Source organism: Heterocephalus glaber, unplaced genomic scaffold (assembly GCF_053883595.1).
Source record: "Heterocephalus glaber isolate CG9 unplaced genomic scaffold, H.glaber_assembly_v1.0 deba00001600, whole genome shotgun sequence".
Lineage (NCBI taxonomy): Eukaryota > Metazoa > Chordata > Mammalia > Rodentia > Bathyergidae > Heterocephalus > Heterocephalus glaber.
This window is the reverse complement of record NW_028258372.1, coordinates 5216799-5233380: the sequence shown is the minus strand read 5'-3', so window position 1 is coordinate 5233380 and position 16582 is coordinate 5216799. Positions and strand designations below refer to the sequence as shown.

At 40.4% G+C, this 16582-nt stretch overlaps 2 protein-coding genes across 2 annotated transcripts in view; one reads left to right on the top strand and one right to left on the bottom strand.

The window, feature by feature from the left end:
- The window catches only part of Adss2 (adenylosuccinate synthase 2), a 149703-nt gene that overhangs the window by 23463 nt on the left and 109658 nt on the right, over positions 1-16582 (top strand). The gene's annotated exons all lie outside the window — the stretch shown is intronic.
- Positions 1-16582, bottom strand: part of Catspere (catsper channel auxiliary subunit epsilon) — a 127067-nt gene that overhangs the window by 38647 nt on the left and 71838 nt on the right. Inside the window, exon 14 of the mRNA XM_013075321.3 lies at positions 6705-6780. Within this exon, the coding sequence (XP_012930775.1) occupies positions 6705-6780 (76 nt within the window). The remainder of the gene's footprint in view (positions 1-6704; positions 6781-16582) is intronic.

Below are 16582 nucleotides of genomic sequence, written 5' to 3'. Positions count from 1 at the left end.
TTTTTAATCACGGTATTGAGCAACATCAAGTACAGCAGCCTCTTTGTTATTCCTTCTTTAGGCAGCATTGCCCTTTATTCAGAGGAGCATTGGCAATGGGTCAACTATTAATAAACCCAGTCCTAGCTCTGTGGATATTTATCTTAAACATTACTTATCATTGCTTTTTTAAAAGAAATGCACATCTATGTTTTTTGTTAGTTTTTGGAAACACAAATGACTTGGAGATACTATAGTGTAACGCCACAAAAAGTTAGAAGTCACCCTACAGTGCCTACTGTAGGACTGTCAGATGCTGTGTTAACAGAGTCTATGCTTCTTGTAAGATAACTTTGGGGTTTGGAGGAAGAAGCCAAGTATAAAATTCAACAGCATCATGTAGACATGTTGTGACATGATGCATTGTTTCATAGACTGGAAATGCCTAAGAAAGGCATTTGATAAAGGAAAGGTAACATTAAAACAACAAAATAAAATATCACTAAAGCCTAATGTGATAAGTATATGTACACACACACACACATACATGTACACATGAAAGCACACATTTTTTAAAAACATAGTTTCACTGTTTTGCCCATGTTGGTCTTAAACTCCTGAACTTAAGCAATTCTCCTGCCTCAGTCTTCTGAGTAGTAGGAACCATAGGCATGTACCATTACATCCAGCCCTGATGAAAAAAGTACTTACCTCCAAAACATCTCTACTGTTAGTAACAATATTTCTCATCACCTTTTAGTGGATTTAATACTTCTCCAGGAAGATCAGAAACCTGGGTATTCTCTTACTCTTTCCTCTAACCTCCAGAATTGGCTGACATCCTCAAGTCTATTATAGTCAGGACCCACCATTGTTTGATGGCCTCACTGGTAGCATTCTTTCTCCTCCTGGTCCTAGCTGACAAAATCACTGCAAGCCTCAGAATCAGCCACCATGGCTAAGATAAAAAAATCTGAGTTGCTCTGTAGATGGATCTCAAAAGGAAATATAGGGTCAGGAAGCACGAATAAGCCCATATTCTAGGGAACCCACAGTTGCAGGGCTGACACACTGTCCCTAGAACTGGATGCCTAATTAGAGAAATTCTGTCAGAGAGCCTAAATGATAGCCTTTTTCTTCAGTACAGGGACAGCACAGGACTGTTCTCTCTAGCTTGGTGTTCAGACATAGCAAATATTTTCTAGCTAAATAAGAAAATTGATCCAAGACAGGAATTCTTTTTTTATTTTGTATTTTTTACTAGTATATGTTTGCAACACATAATAAATACATTCATTGTGGGGGACTGGTACATACACATATTGCATCTGGATCCTTTTTACATCCATTTCCCTTCCTCTTCATACAAGAGAAATCATGCAATATTCAACCCTTTGTGTCTGCTTTATTTCACTTAACATTATGGTCTCAAGGTGCAACCATATTCCTATAAATGACTCAACTTTACCCTTCTTGTTTTTGGTACCGGGGATCGAACTCCAGTCCTTGTGCTTGCAAGGCAGGCAGCAGAACCACTGAGCTAAATCCCTGGCCTACTTTACCCTTCTTTATACCATAGTAGTACTCCATTGTGTATAAATTCCATATTTTATTCACCCATTCATCTGTTGATGGACATATAGATTGTTTCCAAGTTTTAGCTATTATGAATTGTGCTGCTGTAAATATAGGAATATATGTATCACTGTAATATGATAAGTTCTATGCCTCACTTATCTGTAAGTTAAATTCTTTCCCCATATTTGGAAAATTTTCTGCTATTATTTCTGTAAACAAGTTTTTAAAACATTACTTGTGTTGTCTTATTTTTCATTAATTCTAATTAATCTTAGATTAGTCTTCTTTGCATCATTTAGCAGCTGTTGGATCCTTTTTTTTATGTTCTCTTGTTGCTTTTACAGTATCTCTGAGTATATGGTCACCTGCATCAACCCTGTCTTCTAGTTCTGGCACGTTTTCCTCACATTGGTCACTTCTGTTGCCCATATTTTCAACAGAATTTTAAATCTCCTGGTTTTCTGTTTGTTACATTTTAATGGACTCTAATTCTTTGCTAAGCTAGTTGGTCAAATTTTGTATCAATTTATATAGCTCAGCTAGCTTTTTATCAGTGTCTTCTGTAAGCTGACTGATCATTTTATTTATTAAATCCATCATCTGTTTAGTTATATCTTCCTTGAGCTTACCAAGCACCTTATTGATCTGGTTTTTTTCCTCTTTTTTGTTTTTATTAATTCACATAGTTTAGCTGTTTGGGTTTATTTCTTCCCAACCTATCAGCTTTGGGGGAGCTGGGAGGTTTTGGAGGTATTTTGTTATCTTGTCTCCTCATGTTTCTATTTTTGTGTGTGTTCTGAGTTTTGTGGGTTGATTATAGTGGAAAACTTTGCTCCTAGTATGGAGATCTCTTTAGTTAAGGCCTCCTCTTCACTGATGTACTCTGGGTATGGCTAACTATAGGCCTTTGCCTCTGTCCCAAGATCCAACCTCCATTAATTTGGGAGGGGAGAGTACAGTGTAATTGGCCCAGCACCTAGTTTTACAGACATGAACTTCAGTATTGTTGATGACAAAAAGAGAAGCCAGAATTGGCAAACAGTAAAAACCAATTAATAGCAACAAATATGCCATGCCATCTTCTATTAGTAACAGTAATAGAGTCAAAGACAAACTGGATACTGACAGACTAGAAGTAAATAAAAGCTACTACTGTATCACCATTAACCATAGACAAGAGATCTGTAGTTGTAATATAAATACAAAGACAAACCAAATATCAACATAAATATCTAATAATGCAACAACTATACCACCTTAAAAAAACAAAAGAATTCAACAATAATAGCATAGAATTAACTAAATATTTAAAGATTAATAAAGCTTAATGGTTATACAAGTAAAGATGGAGGGAGTAGGGAACAGGTGAATAAAAGAAGTTTGAAAAATAAAGAAAAGGAAGATAAGGAGGAGAGAAAAGTAAGATAAATGATCCTATTAAAGAGTAAAAGAGAATTAATGTAATTAGATAAAAGCAACTTAAAAGAACACACAAGAAAAAGAAGAAAAAAGAAAAATAGCAAAACAAAGAAAAAAGAACTTCTTCACCTCCTACATAAAGAAAAATAAAATAAAATTTGTCCAAAAAGAATTTCTCGATAAGCCAGGCACGGTGTCACACACCTATAACCCAGCACTCAGGAGGCTGAAGCAGGAGGATTGCTGTGAGTTCAAGCCCAGCCCGGACTGAACCTGTCTCAAAAAAAAAAAAAATTCTCTGTGTTTCTGAATGAGTAGTTAGGATCTGCAGTATTGAATCCACTGGATATGGGGGAGGGATACTGAGTCACTGCTAAGACCTATTTTGTTTCCACACTCAACATTTTTGTGTGTGAGTGCTGCCCTGCCTTTCTCACTGGGCATGGCCAGTCAACGGCGTCCTCCGTAAGGCTATAGTCACTCTAGCACCTCCCAGTCTCTGTATCCCTCTGTGCATCTCAAGTCAAGGCTTTCTCTGCTCAGCTTTAGGGCCTGTGGGGTTGTGAGGTGCCCGCATTTGGCTCCAGAGGCTCCTCTGGCGACTGTCCAAGCAGATGCATATTCTCGCTCATGTTGGTAGATAGGGAAAACAAACAGATCCCTGAGCTCTGTGCTGGATGTAGGCAGCAAGGTGGGGTCGAAGCAGACCACTGGACGTGATGACCGCACTTGCAGACCAGGCCCCCTCTGAGAGCCACAAACAACCACCCTGGCTTCTCACCACAAAAGGTGGAGCCCCCATGTCCTTCCTGAGATTAAACTTTGCAGGGGGACCTAGGTCTAGCTCACATCATCTCCCTGACTGTCTCTGTGGCCATCTCCCACTCAATGGTAGGGTGACACCAGAAACCATGAAGTAGAATTGTTATATAATTGGTCTGTAGTTCAGTCTTAAACAATTAACCCCTTCCCAGAATGGTTCCTGATTATACCCACTCAAATATGGAGAGTGCCGGACTGGGTTCCTCTTCTAACACTACCCTGCCGTGTGGAAGGAGTCACTTCCAGAGTAAAACTCCAGGCTGTTTTTGCAATTTACAACAGCTGTGGGCTTTCTTGGGGCCAGCACTGCTGGCTCAGTCAATTGTCTCCCTGGAGCTGCTCTTTTTGGGCCTACCTTGTGTCTGTAAAGATAGATCTCCTTCCCCAGGAGCCAGGGTGAGCCTTTCAGAATGCCTTGTTTTTTTCTGTGTTATGCTCTATTTCCCCATCTTCTTTATAGTTTCTAGTTTTCCTGTCAACTTCCTCTGGATTCCTGGAGATCTGCTTCTGTTTTTGTCTTCAAGTTGTTTTCTGGCATCTTGATTCCAGGTCCCTGAGAGGCTATATTTTACTGCCAGTCTCTTCTCTGTCATTTTAAATCCTGCTTTTGATTAAAGAGATATGGCTCCAGTTTCATTCTTTTACATGTAGATAACCAGTTTTCCCTGCACCTCTTGTGAAACAGGCTATTTTTTCTCTAGCCTGTGTTTCTGACTCTTCTGTCAAAGATCGGATTGTTGAAGGTGCCTGGGATTGTTTCTCCATCTTCAGTTCTGTTCCATTGATCCACATCTCTATTTTCTGTGCTAGTACCATGTTGTTTTTGTCACTGTACCTTTATAATAAAACTTGAAATCCAGGATTATGATGCCTTCTGATTTCCTCTTATTGCCCAGGATTGCTTTTGCTATTCTGGGGAAGACAGGAATTGAAATGGCTCACCACAGAAATGTTGGTAGAATTACAGTTATCCCTGCCTGGGAAACTCATCTTGGAAAGAATTACTAAGGACCTCTGGGACTGCCCTATACTTCTGTATTTTCTGTTCTTTGTGTGTGACTAAAAAGAGAGACATAGCTTTGTGGGAGTTGCCAGTTCTATTTGCTGCTCTACTGGAAGTCATGTAGACCAAGTGACAAAGACAGCAGGCTCCTAGCAGGTTTAACAAAGGCCTAAATTCATGCAACTGATGAAAACAGTGGGTCATGATTCTGTGTATGAACAGAGTTGGGACCTGTGTCTCTACTATTTATCTTAGAGGCTTATGACTTGCTTGCTCATGAGTGTGGGAGTACAAACAAAGGACCCTGTGGCTGAGAGCATACTCTGTAGTTGTGTGTAGGTTTTGCTTTTGTTGGCTAACAAAAAGATTTGCCTCTACAAGACCATGTTTCCCTATTATCTAAAAGGGCTATTGCACATTTCTCCATTTGATTTCAGTAGGCAGGTCAGTGCCAACTGCAGTGGGCCCACAGGGAATGAGACTTAAATTATCCTTGTCTGGGGGGTTCCATAGAGGAAATAGGAGAAAAACAGTAATATTATATAATTAATCTGTGACAGGCACTCTTTTGGATACTTTTCATAAGTGATCTTATTTACTCTCAACAATCCCATGAGATAGATGTTACTTTTCTTCCTTTTACAAATGAGGCAGGTGAGCCTGAGTGTTTAGGAGTCTTGCCCAAGCCAGGGAATGGTAGAACTGGGATCTGCACACAGTTCAGATGAACTTGCATGTGTGATGCCTGGGCTCGGCAGGATAGGGATCCCTAATGAACCTATAGATTAGAGAAGGGTAGGAGTAATCATGGCGCTTCAGGAAGGCATCCATAAATGAATAGGTCGAGCAGCTGAAGGCAGAAAACACAGACCTGGGCTGGGACAGGAACTTGCAAGATTGCAGGCTCTTGCTGCCTAAGAGGATGGGTGGGTCACGTGATCGGCACACAGAGGAATTGTGGGTACACAGGGAAGCAGCATGGACCAACAGTGCTCAAGGATGGATCACAGCTGTGTCAGTATAAAGCTCCCTCTAAACCCATGGCACCTTGCCCTGGTAGGAATAGGCCCCATTGTGCTGGTTTCCTACTTCACTTTGTATTCCCTACATAGAGCACAATGCCTGGTTCAGTGCTCAGAATCTGTTTCCTGAATGTTAGTTAGGCTGAGAAGGAGGACCAAGCAGAGACATTCCTTCATGTGGCTCACAGACACAAGGGAGGTGGGGTTGTTAAGAGTTCGTGTTTAATTTCACAATACTTAGAGGTTCCTGAACACATGGTGACGATTCCACTTCTGCTTTTGTCTGTACCTTGTCCTGGAATTTCCTTTGCACAGGCCTGCTAGACTTCCATTTATTCATCAACATTCGTTACATGTATCGCTTTCTTTTCACATTTTGCTTCCCAAACAAAATTGTATACCTTTTCTTCTGGGTTATTTGGTAACTGTGTACACCACATTTCTTTAAGCTAACTTATGTTTGCCTCTAGGGACCTTCTCATCTTTGTAACTCCTGCTACCTAGCACACAGACTGAAACACAGAAATGTAATAGGCATATTGTACATTTTAAAATGAATAAATGATTGAATCCCTTTGACTGAATAAATGCAGGACAGATAGGGACATGACTGGCAGTTCTTTGACAAACCATGCCAAACTTTAGTTGTTCCAAATAATTTCAGTTTTCCTTTACATGGTTTATCTTCAAACTTTAAAAACTAATAATTTTTATATTTTTATATGGGCATATACATCCTACTTCAGATGATAAACTTACAGAAAACAGGAATTCTATTTTCTGCTTTTAAAATAAAATAATACTATCTTTATGGGGAGACATTACTAAGTAGAGAGAAGTGGCATTGTATTGCTCAGTTTGCCACTGCCTGTGTCACTTACCTTCTGGGTTACTGGACATATATTTGAATGTTGACTAGGCCGAAGTTGAACAAATACATTACCCATGTTCTTGTATCTAGGAAAAACAGCCCACACAGGTTAGACTGATGACAGCAGTAGACATGACTCTGTTTCTGTAGGGCAAATGCAAAGTTCCATGTACACAACATGACTGAACCCCTGAGGAGTTCTAGAGGCCTGGGGGGTGGTGCTGGTGGCAACTATGGTCATATTGTAAAGTGGGGCCCACCTCTTGTGTCCCATGTTTTGGCCACCATATCATTGCTACAGTGGGGAAAACAGAAATGAGCCTCCTATCAGCATTTTAAACCTCCCTCCCCCTATTTCATGAGCACCTAATTCCTTGGACATTCAAATTCTGTGCTGACATCTTGACCTGCCTGTTCTGGATGGTATTACAAGGTAGGGGCCACTATATCAGTTCTTCCTGCAGCCCCTATAGATTTCCCTTCCTATTGACACCACCTTTGGAAGTATGAAGCATAATTAGCTTTCTGGACCCCCTAAGCTGCATCATGTGATCTCACTGGGAGGCAGAGGAAGGTCAGATAGAGCATTTTCCTGAACTGTTCAGTGCACACGAATCATTCTGTGTTCTAAATGACAGAGCTCGAAACAACAAAGTTTTGAAAGCTTGACTCACACTCCATCTGCTATTTACTTTTTGAAAAACTGGTTTTACTTTTTGAAAAAAAAAACCTGGGGAAAAGTAAAAGAAAGTATCCTAGGCAATTCTTTTTTTGTATTAAATTCTTTTATTGGTACATTGTAGGTGTACAACACAATTACATTTCTCATTGGGAACTGTACCTTTACATAATGCATCTTGGTTCTTATTTTTTCCCCATTCCTAGCCCTCCCTTCACGCCCTCCACCCTTCCCTATTTACAAAGACTTTATTTCTATTTTTTCCATTTCTCATCATTTTTCTTTTCCCTTCTTTCCTTTCCCCTGCCCCTCCCACTACCCCTACCCCTTTGGACCTTTTCTTCCTATTTTACATTTTCGATTATTCATTCTAATCATTGGTACATTTTAGGTATACAATATAATGACAATCATCATTGGAAATTTACACCTTTACATAGTCTCTCTTGGTTCTTATTTTTCACCCTTGCCCAGCCCTCCCTTCAACCCCTCCAGTCCTCCCTATTTACAAAGATTTTGTTCCTATTTTTCCATTTTCTCATATTAATCCCATTCCCTTCTATCCTTTCCCTTAGCCCTCCCACTTCCATCCCCTTTGCCCCTTTTCTTCCTATTTCACATTACCTATTATACCTTTAGACCTTATTTACACTTTCAGTTTCTCACACGAGAGAAACTATTCGGTATTTACACATGTGTGTCCTATTTATTTCACTTAAGAGTATCGCCTCAATGTGCATCCACTTAGCTATAAATGTCTCTAATTTCTCATTTTTTATGGCTGAGTAGTACTCCATTTTATAAAAAAAAACCACATTTTCTTTATCCAGTCTCCAGTTGATGGGCATTTGGGCTGTTTCCAAGTTTTACCTATTACAAACTGTGCTGCTGTGAACATGGGTGCACATATATCACTGTGGTATGATTCTTTTAATTCTTTGGGGAAGATCCCCAGCAGTGGAATAGCAGGGTCAAATGGGACTTCCAGTCCTAGTTCTTTGAGGTATCTCCATACTGATTTCCACAGTGGTTGCACCAGTCTACACTCCCACCAACAGTGGAGCAGTGTTCCTCTTTCCCCACAGCCCCACCAGCATTTGTTATTGGTTGATTTCAAGATAGCAGCCATTCGTTCTGGAGTGAAGTGGAATCTCAGCATTGTTTTCATTTGCATCTCTCGAATGACCAGTGATGTTGAACATCTTTTCAAGTGTTTATTTGCTATTTCTACTTCTTTGTCTGAGAAATGTCTGTTCATTTCAGATGCCCATTTTTGGATTGGGTCTTTAAATTTGGGAGGTCTGATCTTTTTAAATTCTTTATAGATTCGAGGTAGTAGACCTTTGTCTGAGGAAGAGCAGGTGAAGATTTTTTCCCACATTGTGGGTTGTCTCTTCACACTGCTGGTGGTTTCTCCTGCTGTGCAGAAGCTTTTTAATAAGAAGAGATCCCATTTGTTGATTGTTTGTGCTAGCTCACGGGCAACTGAGGTTTTGTTCATAAAATCTTTTCCTACACCGATGTCTTCAGGGGTTCTACCTAACCTCTGTTCCAACTGGTTCAGTGTTTCTATTTTAATATTTAGATCTTTAATCCATTTTGATTTTAGTTTAGTGCATGGTGAGAGATACAGGTCTAGTTTTAATCTTTGGCAAGTTGAAGCCCAGTTTTTCCAGCACCATTTATTAAAGAGGCTATCTTTCCTCCAGTGAGGGTGTTTGGCTCCTTTGTCGAAGATGAGATGGCTGAGTGTGTCTGGTGTTGTTTCTGCATCTTCTAATCTGTTCCACTGGTCCTCAAGTCTGTTTCTTTGCCAGTACCATGCTGTTTTTATTACAGTAGCTTTGTAGTAGAGTTGCAGGTTGGGGATTGTGATACCCCCTGCCATGTCTCTGTTACCTAGAATTGCTTTTTCTATTTGGGGTCTCTTCTTGTTCCAAATGAATTTTTGGATTGTTTTCTTGAGGTCTATGAAGTATGCTGCTGGGATCTCAATTGGAATTGCATTAAATCTATATAGCAGTTTTGGAAGTATGGCCATTTTCACTCTATTAATCCTTCCTACCCAGGAGCAGGGGATGTCTGTCCATTTTCTGATATCATCTTCAATCTCTCTTTTCAGAGTGCCATAGTTTTCAGAGAAGAGGTCTTTGATTTCTTTCGTTAGGATGATTCCTAGGTATTTCAGTTTTTTGGATGCTATTGTGAAAGGAATTATTTGCCCTATTTCTCTCTCAGTGAGTCTGTCATTCGTGTAGAGGAAAGCTATTGATTTTTGTGTGTTGACCTTGTAACCAGCTACTTGACTGAATTTGGTTATTAAGTCTAGAAGACTTTTGGTGGAGTTCTTGGGGTCTTCTATATAGAGTATCATGTCATCTGCAAATAATGACAGTTTGACTTCTTCATTACCTATTTTTATTCCTTTTATTTCTTTCTCTTGTCTAATTGCCGTGGCTAATGTTTCCAGAACTATATTGAACAAGAGTGGTGATAGTGGACATCCTTGTCTTGTTTCTGATTTTAGTGTGAAGGATTTCAGTTTTTGACCATTTAGTATGATATTGGCTGTTGGTTTTTCATAGATGGCTTCTATCAGTTTGAGGTAGAGACCATCTATTCCAATTTTTTGTAGAGTTTTTATCATAAATGCATGTTGGATTTTGTCAAATGCTTTTTCTGCATCTATGGAGATAATCATATGGTTTTTGTCCTTGGCTCTATTGATATAGTGTATTACATTGATTGATTTTCATATATTGAACCATCCCTGCATCCCTGGGATGAATCCCACTTGATCAGGGTGTATGAAAAAAGTAGCCTATGTCAGATATTTTGTTATAGTAATGAGGAGCTGACTAATACACACAGAATTCCAGGTTGGTTTTGTCTCCAGAAATTAAGCGCCTCAATGTTACCTTGCCCTAGATTGGAAGATGGTGTTTTATCTGACTTTCCTCATAAAGACTTTCTATTATGTTACATGTTATAGTTTGGATTTGGACTGTACTCCAAAGGCTCATGTGTTGACATCTTGGTCCCCATGCAGCAATGTTCAGAGGTGGGGCTTTTGGGACCCCATCAATGGATTAACCCACTGATGGGTTATAATTTGATTGGATATTTAGAAGAGATAGAAACTTTGGAGGTGGGATCTAGTTGAAGGAAGTAGGTCCTTGGGAGCATGCTTTTGGGAACTGTATTTTGTGCCTGTTTTCTCCCCCCTCCTCTCTCTCCTCTGCCTCTCTCTCTCCATCCTGGCTGTCATGAAGTGAACAGCTTTTATTTGCCACACTCTTCTGCCATGAAGTATTTTCTCACCACAGTCCCCAAAATGATAGAATTAAGTGATCATGGACTGAAACTTTGGAACCCAAATCAAACTTTTCTCCTTTAAGTTGTTCATCTCAGGTATTTCATCATAGCAACAGAAAGCTAACTAACCCATTAGAGTTCTTGCTTTTGCTGAAGGATAGCCTGTAGAGACACTGAGATGGGAAATAATGATAAAACATGTGTGAAGACTATTGAATTAAGAAATAGCCTTGCTTTGGTTTGGATAAGTATCCCTCAAAAGACTATATGTTTAAAGGTTGGTTACAAGGATAGTGCTACAGGGCTGGGGATTTAGCTCAGTGGTTCCGACACCTGCCTCGAAAGCGCAAGGTCCTGAGTTTGATCCCCGGTACAAAAAAAAAAACAAGGTCAGGCAGGTCTGCCCACACCTTACTGAGGTCCCCAGTCCCGCGGAACATGCCGAATCAGCCCGCTGCAGACAGGCAGGTCTGTGCATGCCCTACCGAGGTCCTGGTCACGCGGGAGACACCGAATCACCCCGCTGCAGACAGGCAGGTCTGGCCACACCCTGCCGAGGTCCCCAGTCACACGGAACACACGCCGAATCAGCCCACTGCAGACTGGCAGGTCTGTGCGTGCCCTACCAAGGTCCTGAGTCACGTGGAAGACACCGAATCACCCCACTGCAGACAGGCAGCCACCTGATTCCACATTACAAAGGCGCAGAGGACACCAGACCACCAGACCGAGGTACTGAGTCCCACTGTTCCCAGCCCAGAGGTAGGGGCTTCTGAGCCATTGTCCCACTGCTCCTGGTCCAGAGGAAGGGGCTTCCCGGTCACCATCCCTTCCGCTGCTCCCAGCCCAGAGGAAAGGGCTTTTGGGCCATCTTCTGTCCTGCTGCTCCTGGCCCAGAGGAAGAGGCTTCTGGGCCACCATCCCTCCCACCGCTCCCAGCCCAGAGGGAGGGGCTTCTGAGCCACCATCCCACTGCTTCTGGTCCAGAGGAAGGGGTTTCCCGGCCACCATCCATCCCGCTGCTCCCAGCCCACAGGAAAGGGCTTTTGGGTCACCATCCCTACCGCTGCTCCCGGCTCCTGTCCCACCTCATCCAGCTCAGAGGAGGTAATCTGTGCAGGCGCTAACAGCCCCCCGTCCCAGTCGAAATGACAAAACACGTAAATAAGTCTCAAAACCAGACTTCCAGATCACCTACAGCAACCCCAAAGGGAAATGAGATGGAACACTCTGATACTCAACCACCTGGACCCCCTGAACTGGCAACAAAAGGGGATCTGGAAAAAATGAAATCAGAAATAATTTCTCAGATAACAGGAGAAATTGTGCCCCTACTGCAAGACATGATTAATAAATCTAGAGAGGAGCTGAGGAACATGATGGAATCCCAACATAAGAAACAAATGGAATCCATAAAACAGATGCAAATAGATTTCCAGGACATGAAAAACTCCATTGAAAGTCTACACAGCAGAATGAGCCAGTGTGAGGACAGAATTTCAGATATAGAAGATAAGATTGCAATTAGTGACCAGGAAAAGAAAAATTGCTTCCAAATTATAAGGGAACATGAGAAATCAATCCAGCAGCTGCTAGATGATGCAAAAAAGAATAACATAAGACTGACTGGGCTCAATGAAAAAACAGGAGAGAGTGCAGATGACATAAAAAACTCTCTTCACAGAAATAATGGCAGAAAACTTCCCAAGCAGGGGAAAAGAGCTTCACATACAGATAAGTGAGGCATATAGGACTCCAAATAGCCTTGATCAAAAAAAATCTACACATAGGCATATAATTATTAAGATTCCAGAAACACAACAGAAGAACAAAGTTCTCCAAGCAGTCAGAGAAAAGAAACAAATCACATACAAAGGAAAGCCCATCAGAATCACAGCAGACTTCTCAACACAAACCCTCAAGGCAAGAAGAGCTTGTAGTGACATATTCCAAGCCCTAAAAGAAAACAGCCTCCAACCCAGATTGATGTACCCTGCAAAACTATCTTTCAAAATGGATGGAGAAATAAGATACTTTCATGACAAAGAGCACCTTAGGAACTTAGTGAATACCAAACCAGCACTCCAAAGAATTTTACACAATATCCTAGGAACAGACATTGAGGATCACAACCCCAGGAAGCAAAGCAGAATGAACCCATCTGGCATGACAAGAAATTAAATGTAAAGGGGGAGAACCCAACAAAAAGAAAAAGTCATGGCAATGACAAGTCAATACATTTCAGTTATAACCATCAACGTTAATGGTCTCAATTCACCAATCAAAAGAAATAGACTGGCAGAATGGGTCAAGAAGCAAAATCCAACAATATGCTGCATACAAGAAACACACTTAATTCAAAAGGAAACTCATGGACTGAAAGTTAAAGGGTGGAAAACAATACTGCATGCGACAGGAACCTGAAAAAAAGCAGGAGTAGCTATCCTCTTGGCAAATCAAGTAGATTTCAAACCAACACTGATTAAGAGAGATGAAGAAGGACACTACATCCTTGTAAAGGGAAGAATCCAAGAGGAAGAGATGACAATCATAAATATCTATGCACCAAACACTAGTGCACCCAACTATATAAAACAAATACTAACGGACATGAAAAGTCATATATGCACTAATACAATTGTAGTGGAGGACCTCAACACCCCACTGTCACAAATAGATAGATCAACTAGACTAAAAATAAGTAATGAAATACTAGAATTCAATCGAACTCTTGAACAAATGAACTTAACACATGTTTACAGAGTCTTCCACTCCACAAAATCAGAATACACATTCTTCTCAGCTGCACATGGGTCATTCTCCAAAATAGACCACATACTCACACATAGAACATGTTTAAGTAAGTGCAAAGGAATTGAAGTTATCCCCTGTATATTATCAGACCATAGTGCGATGAAATTGGAGATCCATAGCAAAAGAAACTCAAAAAATTTCATAAACACGTGGAAATTGAACAACACACTTCTGAATAACCAATGGGTCACAGAGGAAATTAAAGAAGAAATCAGACAGTTCCTTCAATTAAATGACAATGACAATACAACACATCGGAATCTATGGGACACAATGAAAGCAGTCTTACGAGGGAAATTCATAGCAGTGAATACGCATATTAGGAAAACAGAACAAGCCCAATTAAACAACCTGATGCTGAACCTCAAGCTTCTAGAAAAAGAAGAGCAGGACAACCCCAAAGCTCATACAAGGGAGGAAAGTATAAAGATCAGAGGAGAAATCAATACAATGGAGGCTAAGAGAACGATACAAAAAATCAATGAAGCCAAGAGTTGGTTCTTCGAAAGAATCAACAAAATTGACAAACCTTTAGCCAACCTTGTCAGAAAAAGGAAAGAAAAGGCCCAAATCCATGCAATTAGGAGTGAAAAGGGTGAAATTACAACAGACCCAGCAGAAATCCAGAGGATCATCAATACCTACTTCCAGAACCTATACGCCAATAAGATGGACAACACAGAAGAAATGGACAGATTCCTAGATACATATGAATTACCAAAGTTGAACCAAGAAGACCTAAAAATTCTGAACAACCCAATATCAACCAATGAAATTGAAAATGTCATTAAAAACTTATCAACTAAGAAAAGCCCGGGCCCTGATGGCTTCACTGCTGAATTCTACAAGACATTTAGAGAGGAACTGCTGCCACTACTGTTTAAACTCTTCAATGAAATTGAAAGGGAAGCAATACTCCCAAATTCATTCCTGGAAGCAAGCATCACCTTGATCCCCAAAGCAGAGAAAGACCCAACTGAAAAAGAGAACTATAGGCCAATCTCACTAATAAACATAGATACAAAAATCCTTAATAAGCTAATGGCAAACAGAATGCAGAAGATCATCAAGAAGATCATACACCCTGATCAAGTGGGATTCATCCCAGGGATGCAGGGATGGTTCAATATATGAAAATCAATCAATGTAATACACTATATCAATAGAGCCAAGGACAAAAACCATATGATTATCTCCATAGATACAGAAAAAGCATTTGACAAAATCCAACATGCATTTATGATAAAAACTCTACAAAAAATTGGAATAGATGGTCTCTACCTCAAATTGATAGAAGGCATCTATGAAAAACCAACAGCCAATATCATACTAAATGGTCAAAAACTGAAATCCTTCACACTAAAATCAGGAACAAGACAAGGATGTCCACTATCACCACTCTTGTTCAATATAGTTCTGGAAACATTAGCCACGGCAATTAGACAAGAGAAAGAAATAAAAGGAATAAAGATAGGTAATGAAGAAGTCAAACTGTCATTATTTGCAGATGACATGATACTCTATATAGAAGACCCCAAGAACTCCACCAAAAGTCTTCTAGACTTAATAACCAAATTCAGTCAAGTAGCTGGTTACAAGGTCAACACACAAAAATCAATAGCTTTCCTCTACATGAATGACAGACTCACTGAGAGAGAAATAGGGCAAATAATTCCTTTCACAATAGCATCCAAAAAACTGAAATACCTAGGAATCATCCTAACGAAAGAAATCAAAGACCTCTTCTCTGAAAACTATGGCACTCTGAAAAGAGAGATTGAAGATGATATCAGAAAATGGACAGACATCCCCTGCTCCTGGGTAGGAAGGATTAATAGAGTGAAAATGGCCATACTTCCAAAACTGCTATATAGATTTAATGCAATTCCAATTGAGATCCCAGCAGCATACTTCATAGACCTCAAGAAAACAATCCAAAAATTCATTTGGAACAAGAAGAGACCCCGAATAGCAAAAGCAATTCTAGGTAACAGAGACATGGCAGGGGGTATCACAATCCCCAACCTGCAACTCTACTACAAAGCTACTGTGATAAAAACAGCACGGTACTGGCAAAGAAACAGACTTGAGGACCAGTGGAACAGATTAGAAGATGCAGAAACAACACCAGACACACTCAGCCATCTCATCTTCGACAGAGGAGCCAAACACCCTCACTGGAGGAAAGATAGCCTCTTTAATAAATGGTGCTGGAAAAACTGGGCTTCAACTTGCCAAAGATTAAAACTAGACCTGTATCTCTCACCATGCACTAAACTAAAATCAAAATGGATTAAAGATCTAAATATTAAAATAGAAACACTGAACCAGTTGGAACAGAGGTTAGGTAGAACCCCTGAAGACATCGGTGTAGGAAAAGATTTTATGAACAAAACCTCAGTTGCCCGTGAGCTAGCACAAACAATCAACAAATGGGATCTCTTCTTATTAAAAAGCTTCTGCACAGCAGGAGAAACCACCAGCAGTGTGAAGAGACAACCCACAATGTGGGAAAAAATCTTCACCTGCTCTTCCTCAGACAAAGGTCTACTATCTCGAATCTATAAAGAATTTAAAAAGATCAGACCTCCCAAATTTAAAGACCCAATCCAAAAATGGGCATCTGAAATGAACAGACATTTCTCAGACAAAGAAGTAGAAATAGCAAATAAACACTTGAAAAGATGTTCAACATCACTGGTCATTCGAGAGATGCAAATGAAAACAATGCTGAGATTCCACTTCACTCCAGAACGAGTGGCTGCTATCTTGAAATCAACCAATAACAAATGCTGGTGGGGCTGTGGGGAAAGAGGAACACTGCTCCACTGTTGGTGGGAGTGTAGACTGGTGCAACCACTGTGGAAATCAGTATGGAGATACCTCAAAGAACTAGGACTGGAAGTCCCATTTGACCCTGCTATTCCACTGCTGGGGATCTTCTCCAAAGAATTAAAAGAATCATACCACAGTGATATATGTGCACCCATGTTCACAGCAGCACAGTTTGTAATAGGTAAAACTTGGAAACAGCCCAAATGCCCATCAACTGGAGACTGGATAAAGAAAATGTGGGGATT